The 11,882-nt window shown below is 42.2% G+C and overlaps 1 protein-coding gene across 4 annotated transcripts in view; it reads right to left on the bottom strand.

Moving 5' to 3' along the window:
* Positions 1-1,474: 1,474 nt before the first annotated feature.
* Positions 1,475-11,882, bottom strand: part of COL11A1 (collagen type XI alpha 1 chain) — a 255,976-nt gene continuing 245,568 nt past the window's right edge. For all 4 annotated transcript variants that reach the window (XM_053391592.1, XM_053391595.1, XM_053391593.1 and 1 more), the window contains 3 exons: positions 11,244-11,312; positions 7,643-7,876; positions 1,475-4,417 (listed from right to left, as the gene is read on the bottom strand). In XM_053391592.1, coding sequence (XP_053247567.1) covers positions 4,271-4,417; positions 7,643-7,876; positions 11,244-11,312 — 450 coding nt within the window. In that variant the 3' untranslated portion in view covers positions 1,475-4,270. The remainder of the gene's footprint in view (positions 4,418-7,642; positions 7,877-11,243; positions 11,313-11,882) is intronic.

Below are 11,882 nucleotides of genomic sequence, written 5' to 3'. Positions count from 1 at the left end.
AATACAATTTTGTTTTCCAGACTGTGACCAAAAGCTATGTTAGCAACCAAGCTTGCTGAAATTTAATGATGACCACCCTTATGGCGGACAAAATCAATTTTTTTTTTTAATTTAAAAAAATCAGTTGATTATCATCATGACCAGGAACATTGTTTAACTAATTTTTCTAGGTTTTAAACAGAGAAAAAATATCATACTAATATAGGTATGTGGATGGAGAACAGAGTCACCTGCACCACAAAATGGTGAAGATGTGTGTATGTGCCATTTAGTTCAGTCTTTGCCAACCTGGTGCCTTCCATATTTTTGGACTACAGCTCCCATCATTCCTGGCTATTGCCCATGCTGGCTTGGGCTGTTGTCCAAAACATCTAGAGGGCTCTAGGTTGGTGAAGTTTGACCTAATCTCCACAGCATTTTGACCAGACTATCTCAGCAACTTTTTGCATCTAGGGGGCTGTCCCCTCAACAGTGGAATGAATGTGAAGTAGAGGTTGGATGGCCACCTATCATGGATTGTTTAGTTGAGATTCCTACATTGCAGGGGTTAGACTAGATAACCGCCAGGATCCTTTCCAACTCTATGATTTTAAGTAATCTAGGTGTATTTAAGCACTGGTGGACCTCTGGATTATGGGATCAGAATATGTAGCTCTTGTACAGTGGTACCTCGGGTTACATACGCTTCTGGTTACAGACTCCACTAACCCAGAAATAGTGCTTCAGGTTAAGAACTTTGCTTCAGGATGAGAACAGAAATTGTGCTCCAGTGGCGCGGCAGCAGCAGGAGGGCCCATTAGCTAAAGTGGTACTTCAGGTTAAGGACAGTTTCAGGTTAAGTACAGACCTCCGGAATGAATTAAATACTTAACCCGAGGTACCACTGTACTTGCAGGAAGTATGCTGATAGCTGTCATAATGAAACTGCCTCACTGAAAATCGAGGGTTGTAGCCAACAAAGCTGTACTCAGAGTAGACCTGTTGAATATAATGACCCTAAGTTAGCCATGCTCATTAACCCCAAACCAACCCATTCTCGATGGGTTGACTCTGTAAGACTAACAGTGCATAAAGCCCACATTTTTGGCTTGGAAGGTGAATTACATGCAGAAAATTGTATGAATTTATTGTATAGTTTTACTCAGTGTACAAATGGCTTAAAAGCCACAACCCGCTAAAGAGGAAGAATCTGTGTAGGCCATGTTGAGTAACTTGGGAGACTGGTGCGAGGAGGAGACAGCAGATAGAATCAGATGGAATAAAATAAAGACCCAAACTCCAGTTTTGAAACTGAGATTTTGGAGATTTTGAGGGTTATTGTTTTTTTAATTGCCTTTGCTGTGATATTTAGGAATGTTTTTGATCTGTATTCCTTGGTACATGTGATGGATTATCTAGAACCAGAATATTACTGTGTTACTGAAGTAGAGATAACATTTCCTATATGTCTAAGAAACAGAATGATCAGTCCAGGTAGACAAGACTTGATTTTATTAATAAAATGTATATTTTTCCCTCTTTGAGGTGAAAGTTACAAACTTTGGTTTTTTTAAAAAAAGGAATTCTGAACAGCAAACTGTTGACTTTAAAATCTGTTGTACATATAAAATGTATGCATGATTTTTTAAAAAAAACAGCTGAAAACGAGCTACTTGAATCTGATATCAATTAATTTAAACAAATTTATATAAGAAATAGTAACAAACATTTATTTTTCAAGTCTTACATATATTATGAAAAATAAGTACAAAAGGATTTGCGTTTTTAAGTTAAGATCTATGTCTGACTACCTGGAGAGAGAAAAATGTGTTGAGGCCAGGGCAGATTAGCCACGGGGTGGTAGTGGGGTGGGGGATGCATTGCAAATTATGACCGTTAGGGTCAGAAAATAAGTTCTATAGCTAGCTGTTTCCTCGTTAGTTGCTTGGCAGCTAGGTAGAATCACATGACTTGGACTTAATTTGCCACAGTCCAGCAAAGGTTATTCATGAGTAGACCCATATTTCTACTCCTGCATCTCCTTTACTGAGGGGGTAACAGATTCTAGGAATACATATCCAGAACATGGAACATGTGCATGGGGTCTTCCTCCTCCTCCTCTTCCTGCAAACCACTGAAATGATGATCAGTACTGACAGTATTCAGCACCAATTGGCCAAAACAACCCCACAAGCAATAACGTGACCTGGTCTACTAGCACCTTTAACAAGCAGCTGGGTCTGCCGAAATCAACAGGTGAAGCTTTTCATGCTAATATCTGCTCATCAAGCTCATCAACGTCTTAAAAGACACATCTACTGGAGCTGGTATAAATATTGGCAATCCTACACACACCTGAGAGTAGATGACTCTCACCATCTTACTTTCTTGATATACGGCTTTCTGTTGGGCTCCAATATTCCTCGACTGGGACTCAAGAAAATAAATACTGATGGGGATGAGAGGATAGAATCTGAGACTTCTTATATTGAATGATGTCCAGGGCAGGAAATATTAATCTTGGCTCACATATAATGGTGTAATTCCATCAGACAACTGATGGGGACACAATCCATAAATAATGGTTTAGAATCTGGTTTCAGTATCTATGCGACAAAATTCAGGTGAGGTACAAGAAACGGAATGGCCATAGGCTTCTCCGAGTATTCAAAAATAATGCATGTGGGCTCAGCTGGGGTGGGTGGGTGGGTTAGACATGCACACTGGCTGTTTCCCTGATGTTCCTATTTGCATTGGAAATACCTGCTCCCCCTCTCAGCTTTCTTGCATTTTCAGGGTTCCACGTTGCAAGGAGTCTGCTAAGCATGTACACACTTAGAAGGCCCCTTCAGAAAGCTTGGAGGTGGATCCACATGCACCTAATGCCCACATCCTGCCCCAGTTTGAGCCTCATATATTTTTTTCTGAATGTCTGAAGACGACTCCCATGACAGGTTATTTAAGGGCCTCTTTTTGATGCTGTCTGTAGGGCACGGCAAACAGAGCATGCATGCTTCTCCACCTAGCTCTGGTAACATCTCTCCATGTGAGAGATCATGGGGCAGCTCCTCCACATAGCCATGTTGCTCCAGTTTTGGGGATGAGCAGTAACACTGATGTAGCAAGGAGCCACAGAATAGACTCCTTCTACATGGCCTCAGCCTCCCAATATTACCAGAGAGGAACAGGAAGATCTCATGCACCAACAGCTCCCACACCAGCGGTTCTCAACCTGTGGGTCCCCAGATATTGTTGGACTACAAGTCCCATCATCCCTGAGCTCTGGCCTTGCTAGCTAGGGGTGATGGGAGTTGTAGTTCAACATCATCTGGGGACCCACAGGTTGAGAAATGCTGTCCCACACCCTAAAAGTAGCATCAGAAGAGGCCCTGCATCACATTTTCATTTTAACCATACATGTTTCCCATTCCCAAACATAAAACCTGCTTATTTTAGGCATATATCAATATATATATTCTTGAAATTCCCTGGCATCAGAAAAGGAAAAGGAAAAAAGTCTGAGGTATAGCACCACGGAACAGCACCTCAATTGGTACTTTCCTTCTTGGAGTTCTTTATCACAAAGCAGTAACAGTAGAGACGTGTGTTACTAAAATGTTTCCAGTTCTGCCACCTGAGCTTTTCCTGGTGACTACAAATAACAGAGCTCTTGAACAGCAATATATACAAAGGGTTTTTTATTATTAATATTAATATTATTAATCAGAAAAAAATATGGGATTGGATTCACTGGAAATTACAACTTTATTTTTTCATAATACATACGCAGTATTGACAACATAATTTTGAAATCATTATAAGAGAAGAGCCAGTTGCGATTCAGGGACACATGCAAGTTTTGGAAATGGACACAGAAAGGACAGCGTTGTACTGTACATAGAATAATTACAGTTTATTAAACATACCTTCTTAGCACCTCTTATGTTGTAATGGAAGGAGCACCATGACATTCAATTTTACAGCACCAAAATATCAAGGGAGGGGCAGGTGGGTTGGGGCGGAATGGGATGTTGGAGGATTTTCAGATAATTTACCCCACGTTGTCTGTCTCTGCCGCAGGATCCTTCATAATGGGCCAAACAAGTTTAAGTCATGTGAATCTGGTCCTACTGGGGCAACAGGTGTTTTCTAGAGAAGACATACATACATGGTGAGACATATTTTTCTATTCCATTCTTATTCAAAACTTGCATGTGGCATCAAGTGGGGTTGGTGGGTAGCACCAAGGTGCATTTTTTCTTTGTTGACGATCTTCTCTTTGTTTCTAAGCTTAACCAAGGAAACAGACGGGGCCAATTTCAAATCCAAACTTCTGATTCTGATCACCAAAGTCATTAATCATCACATCAAAAATAGGCACTTGGTCAATTTTGGGAGTATCAATTTCAAGAACAGTCTTTGCATAGCCTTTTCGTGTCTGTAAAAAAACACACAAACCAAAATGAAAATAAGTTGTCACTTAATGCAGTAAAGACCTGTAAATTTCTCCTAGATTGTCCGTAATAGGGCTGGGGAACCTTCCTTATGTCAAGGGCTATATACAGTGCTACCTTGCTTCTCAAACTTAATCCGTTTCAGAAGTCCGTTATAAAACCAAAGCGTTCCAAAACCAAGGCGTGCTTTAACATAGAAAGTAATGCAAAATGAATTAATCCGTTCCAGACTTTTAAAAACAATCTCTAAAACAGCAATTTAACATGAATTTTACTATCTAACAAGAACATTTCTGGGTTAGGGTTAGGGTTAACTTTTTGGATTGGGTTGGTGTTAGGGTAAGGATTAGAATTAGAATTAGGGTTCGGGTCAGTGGTGTTTTCTTGTGATTTTGATTCATTTGTGGTTGGTTTCCTTTTTTCAATTTGTTGTGTTGCTGCCCTTTCATGAGTTGCAAGTTTGTTGGCTTTGTGGTTTTCTGGATAGTTTCGGTTTTAATTTTAAATGCTCAGCTGGGGAGCACGAAGCCTCCGCTTCCCAGCTGAGAGATCCCCGCCCCTGCTCCTGCTTGCACACGAGTAGGAGCTGGATGGGGCAGCTCAGCTGGGGAGGTGCAGGCTCCATCACACTTTCCATTGAGGGGTTCGCGGCTGGGCCTCAGTATCAGAGCACCTGCACCACCTGAAGGCAGCCAGGTGGAATAGTTGCTGGGGTGGCGAAGGTGGAGGCAGCCTGGCAGCTGCATCTGAGAACCCCTAAACCGCCGCTGAGGCAGCTGTCAGGTTGTCTCCACCTTCGCCACCCGATGCTCCTTTAAACTTCTCCATTGAGGTGAACACACCCCTCACTGGAAAAGTGTGACAGAGTCTGGACCTCTCCAGGTGAGCAGCCCCAATCCAGCTCCTACTCGCATGCAAGCAGGAGTGGGACTGGGAAACGGAGGCTTCGTGTTCCCCAGCTGAGCTGCCCCGCTCCTACTCCCGTGCAAGCAGGAGCGGGGGCACTCAAAATGGAACAGTTCGGATTCCGAAAAAGTTCGCAAACCGGAACACCTACTTCCAGGTTTGCGGCGTTCGAATTCCAAGTAAGTCAAGGCATTCATGGTGATGAGACTTAGGAAAAAAGCTCCCATGGCACCAAACTGCTGTGTACATGTGAGTCTTTTTAAAGGGGGGGTTCACAGCAGGGGAAGGAAGGATTAAGCCTCCCCTCCCCATGCACTATGATCTCCTCAGATTGCTCCACATATGGTAATTAGTCTTACAGAAAAGCTTCCTTTACTGCCAATGGGAGCTTCCCCACCTCACTCCCATACCCAAGCCTAATTGCTGCCAAGGCTGGATCTGAAGGCACTATGAGCTGGCAATTTCCATGCTCTAGAATCAAGTAGGCTATGGGTTACAGAGTACCAACACCAAGAATGTAGCCATTGACCATCTGGCAAAGAGATACAGCTGCAACTTGGCAAAGCAAAAGCAGATAGGACTTTCGGGGGCCTCAGACTGTTAAGTTCAGTCGCGGATGACTCTGGTGTTGCAGCGCTCATCTCACTTTACTGGCTGAGGGAGCCGGCATTTGTCCGCAGACAGTTTCTGGGTCAAGAGGCCAGCATGACTAAGCCACTTCTGGAGAAACCAGAGCAGCGCATGGAAATGCTGTTTGCCTTCCTGCCAGAGTGGTACCTATTTATCTACTTGCACTTTGCCATGCTTTCGAACTGCTAGGTTGGCAGGAGCTGGGACTGAGCAATGGGAGCTCACCCCGTTGCAGGGATTCAAACTGCTGACCCTCTGATCGGCAAGCCCTAGGCTCAGTGGTTTAGACCACAGCGCCACCTGCATCTCACGTGCATTTAATAAGCTGATGCATAAAAATGCTACTTTTTTGCACATTCTTAACCAACACTCAAATGACAGCTTGCATTTTGATTGAAAAACACTGCCACTATGAAAATATTTCCAAGTGGCTATCACTAGTATCTATCACACCCAGTCTTTCTCTGAGCAATGTGGTGCATTAGATAATGTGCTAGACTCATTTTGTGGGGTAAGCCAATGTGCTGGAGATGAATTGCCTTCTCACCCAACCATGGTCTAATGTGGAGGGACAGAAAAGGAAGGATGATGTCTTGCTTCCTCCAGGAACCATGATGCCATGTCTGGCTGGGGTTCCCACCAAATGCAGGCACTGCTACAGCTAACAATGCAAATTATGGGAGCTGGGGAAACAGGATGGGCAGAGGAAGGACTGTGGGTGACAGGGGCAGTGTAGTCATGGGTAAGGACAAAGGAAGAGCCCATCTAGTCCAGCATTCTCTTCTCATAGTGACCAACCAGATTCCTAGGGTGAAGCCCAGAAGCCAAACATTAGGGCAATAACTACAGCAATGGCATTCTTCCATGGGGTGAGGGGGGCAGATTGGTGAAGTGGGTGGGTTGTGGGATAATCAGAGATGGTAAAGAATGGAGGGACACATTTAAAAAGGGAATTGTTCTGAATAAATAGAACCGGGGTCAAGGAGAAGGGAATCACAAGGATGGCCATCAAGCCAGTGTTATGAAACCCACAGGCTTCTTGAGGTTACGTCAGTAACGTCTCAATACTTGTGAAACTTCTCAGACACACTTTCCTTAATACCATTCTATCTGTATCAGATTTCAGTGCCACTTCAAACGGCAGCTCGTCGGATAAGAAGAGGAGGAGATAAAAAAAAGAAAGCAAGCTTTGGTATTGCTTTCACTTGGCATTTTCTGCTTTAGGGAGAAATTATATTAAAATGGTAGAAGGGGGCCTTCCATTTGCAGCATTATTCTTATTCATCTTTTTCTGCAGCACACTGTAGAGTACAAATGCTTTCCCATTACTATCTTATATCTCAATCCTCTTTCTCCAGTGACTTGGCTTGTCAGTGCATATAGAACAGCTTACTGTCTGATTTTATTTTATTCTTTTGGTCTTTCCTTAAGTTATGGGCTAACATTACTTTCCCATCTTCCAAAGTTTAAAAGTGTTCTAATTATTGCAATTTTAAAAAGAGACGACACTGCGTAGGTGAAGAACTAACTACAGAAACGAAATATGGTTTTGTTTTTTGTTTTTAAAGAAAGGTCTTGGGAGACATGCATGATAGCATTAAACTGAACTCATTTGATTAAGGTGGCAGGTTAGCTTAGGAAAGCAGAAAAGCGTATCGAGGGCTTATACTTACCGCACAGCCATCGTGAAGAACTTTGATGTAAGGATTGTTGTCATAAGACATCTCTTCATCGTTTGAGCCTAAGAACCTCAGTGCTTTGTCATAGCTGTCAGAAGACACGTCATGCCATGCCACTGACTGATGGCAGTTATAAGTGAAGTTCTGTCGGGCAGAGGCACTCAGTAGTTTAAGGAATGTCATTTGGACCATATTAATGGAATTGCCTTCAGCATCCACGTAGGAAAGCTGAGGAGTAAAAACAAAGGAAAATATAGACCCATGAAACAGGCGCATAAACATGTGGTCGGTTCTCCTTTTAAAGTGCAAAACAAGATTACACTTGACACAAAAACGCATTAACTGGCTTCCCTATAAATCAACTGACACAATCCTGTTTGCTGTCCCATTAAGAATGCAGTCAAGCTATGAATCGGTAAACAGAGCCTCTTTGGGCAGCGCTACATGATTACGCATTTGGGCCGCAAACTATTACCAGAAGCCGAAAACCATCGCAAATGGTGACCTGCAACCTTGCAACAAACAAACAAACGTCATTCTACAGACACAAGTTCAGTTTGCTGCAACTCTGTGGCATGGTTTAGATGCTTCTCCAAGTCAAAGGTGCAGTTGTGTGCTTCCTTCCAACACCAGTCATGTCATTGTTGGTTCCAACAGTGAATTTTGTAATAATGCTTTTCTAGCCTTCTATAACTGTGAGAATGTGTCACGTTTGGGTCCAATGTGCAGAAAAACAAGCTGTAAAACTTACCAAATGCTAAAAAATTAACAAGTGTCAAAATCTTAGGCTCTCCTCTTAGTTTAAGGGCCTGGGTGAAATGGACCTCCTTTGATTGGTCCAGCTTTCTCCTTGACATTTTAGCTCTCTTCATGCAAGGAGATTCTGAGGTAAATTTATTTAGTCCTTAACTTGTGCCTGCTAGTGCCATTCTGCATTCCCTGTATCTGGAAGCTTTTAATGTCTGGTGTTTTATTATGTTTTTATATGTGCTGGAAACCCTCCAGAGTGGCTGGGGTATAAATAACAATATTATTATTACATACTTGAACATGCTAACTGAAGTTTTGCAACCTGAAGCTGGAGTAACTGCTGAAAAGAAGTTTAAATCTGAACATCTTTTTCAGCTTCAGCAACATACTGTTCTGTATGTGTCACACACACAAAACTCCTGCTTATCATAAAATAGTTTTGTTCTCAAAAAAAAATTTTCATTAGCACTTCAGATCAGTTACAGGTTTTTTGTACATCACTTAGCATCTGAAGAAAAGAAAAAAGGTTTTACTAGTACTGCATTTCTTTTACCCGTACTATGTTTTCAATAACTTTCATAGTGGGAATGTGTTTTGATAGTCAGCAATACATTCTCCAGCAAGGACATGGTGGAAATAAAGTCCTCACCAGAATACCTATTTGAAATTTAATAATATTGCTTCTTATGCTGAGAGAATAAGTGGGAAAAAATCTCATGAAAACAAAACAGTTGCTTTTTGTTGGGAATAAGATGAAAATTGTTTTATGCAATATAAAATATTTTTGGTCTCTCTCCCCCCAAAAAAGAAATAAAGAACTCCAAATTTGCCTTCATTTTAAAATATGCTTCGTCATTCCATTTAAGCAACTGAGATTTGCATTCAGAGTTGACTGTTAAATTCAGGATTTATACCATGTGTTGGAAACTAACTTTGAATGCATCTTTGTAGCTACTGAAGTTAGTAAAATATGTCCATTTTTCTATTAATTGTTTAGGACACAGCAATGAAAACATTATCAAGAATTCAACCTACTACTACACGACATAATATTAAAGAACAGGTCCAGCTCAGGGCCAGATTTAGGTTTGTCGCTGTTTTTTGTGTTGAATATATGCTATATGGTAATTTATGGACCTAATAGGTATCTAAAGCCATTTGCACATGCAGAATGTAGGCACCATATATATAGAAATGAGCAAAACAGTGATATTTTAGGCTAGCAGGCAGGGCCCATTACTTACATCATAGGAGCCTACACAACACAAAACACTGCTTCTGTATGTAGGTTTTACTTTATTTGTTTTTATCTTATATTTTGGAAATGTACATCCAGGTTTTTTTCCCTTTAATTTTTTGGGGGGCTATAGCTTGTTTAGCTTATACAGTGGTACCTTTGGTTAAGAACTTAATTCGTTCCGAAGGTCTGTTCTTAACCTGAAACTGTTCTTAACCTGAGGTACCACTTTAGCTAATGGGGCCTCCCGCTGCTGCCACACAATTTCTGTTCTCATCCTGAATTAAAGTTCTTAACCCGAGGTACTATTTCTAGATTAGCAGAGTCTGTAACCTGAAGCGTCTGTAACCCGAGGTACCACTGTATGTAAATTGGTCCAGCTGGAACCTTATTCAGTCAGCTTTGGGTTTACACGCAGTCACCACCAGGTTTACAGACTGAGGCGTCCACAGATAACATGATGAGGTGCTGACTAACACTAAAAAGGGTTCATCCACTTGATACCAGAGTCTGAAAGCTTTGTGAATGCACTCTTCTGGAAACAAATGCAGGGGGCACACTGAATATATGAGCCAGTGCATGCAAAAAATGTATAGGGGTGTCTTTAGTGCAAACTGAAGCAGAGGTAGGGTGAAGCTCCAATGCTAGAGTCTCTGCAGCAGTGTTGCTGCTGTGTCGTGGAAGGCCAACATGGCAGGGAAGTTAGTGTGGCGTGGGCATGCCTGCACTTCCAACCCAGTGCTCCCACTGCTATGCTTGCACTGCCACCCGCCTACACATTGCCTCACTCCTCTCCCTTCCATTAAGTTGTCACAGCAACACTGACAGGAATCCAGCATTTTTGGAGAAGTTCTCAGCAACAGCTTATTAAGAAATCCTTCCCACTGCTCTTTTTCAATGCCTCTAGGTTAGACACGCTCTGGATTTTGCCATCTGTATATCAAGGATGCACAGAGAGATTCTCCCAGGAGCTGTCCCTCAACTGCGGAATTTGTTTCCTCCAAAGACACAGCAAAGCTTGAGCCTGATGATCTGTCATCTGCCCCAAGTCCTGGAGATGGAGTGGACTATAATATAAACCAGCTGCAACTACGAGCAAGGGAAAGAAGAGGCCTTGCAGGCAGCAGAGAGCTCCTTGCCTACACTTTGGTCCTGACCCCTGAGCACCAGAAAGGAAACTACGGGCAAGTGACTGAATGTGACGATGAAAGTTGCTCGGAACAAACTTGCACGCAGATTGCTCATGGTGGGGATCAAAAGGGATGCAGTCAAAATGCCAAATACGTTGCTGGCGTGTTGTAGCTTGTGTAATTCCCAGAAAAGTAAACCTACATGTTTTTCCCCACACTGATTGAGATTAATTTTGTGCTGTGCTTTCAAAGCCCCACCTCCACAGAGAGATGTTTGGGGTTTGTGTGTCCTGAGTTCAGTTCATTTTTTTCTGTCTCGTTCTTGGGTGTGGTTGCAAATGGCCAATTGTCTTTTGCGCCAGACCCAGAAAAAGTGAACCTGCATGTTTTTCACCCTCTGATTGATTTTGCTGGACCTGGGCACGCGAGTATGGACTCAGTTGCCTATTAATTCCAGAGTAAAGCTATTATGACTTACCAGCTTGCCTCTCTTAAATTCACTAAACCAGGTTCCTGGATTTTCCTTTGGCCATGATGAAATCCTTACCTGCAAGAGAAGATCAGATACGGCAAGTGTTAATTATGTCGGCAAGAAATGAGTGGGAATTAACAGAGTTTTACATAAACACTGCTAAATTAATCTCCTTTTTTAAAAAAAGAAGACGACAACGCCTGGGCTCTGTGCCTAGTTCTAATCATATTTGCAGTTCTGCAGATAGAAATTTATATCCAATTCTCAGATTACATATTAAATAACCAGATACATTAATTGGATTGTTCAGACAGATCTGTGGGAAACCGGTTGCAAGTACTTTGTCTCTTGGCAGAGGGTCTGCCCAGATGGTCTTGGGCTCCCTTCAAATGTTATATAGTCTTGTGATCCTAATTGAAACAGTTATGTCTTCCTGTAAGGTAGAGGGATGGACCATTAAAAGCTAACATAGATTTCAGCTGTACAGTCTCAGTCTGATCAGTGCCTGTTAGGGAAGATGTCCTGGGTCCTCATGGAAGATGCTTAGAGCTTTCCTTTGGAGTTTAAATGGAATTTCCTCCTTCAACTTCTCCTCTGTGAATTGAACTGCCCATATCCTCTGAATATTTATCAGGGACAGGCAGG

This window comes from Podarcis raffonei, chromosome 6, assembly GCF_027172205.1.
Source record: "Podarcis raffonei isolate rPodRaf1 chromosome 6, rPodRaf1.pri, whole genome shotgun sequence".
Lineage (NCBI taxonomy): Eukaryota > Metazoa > Chordata > Lepidosauria > Squamata > Lacertidae > Podarcis > Podarcis raffonei.
Note: the sequence above shows the minus strand (reverse complement) of the source record. Positions and strands in the feature narration are given on the sequence as shown.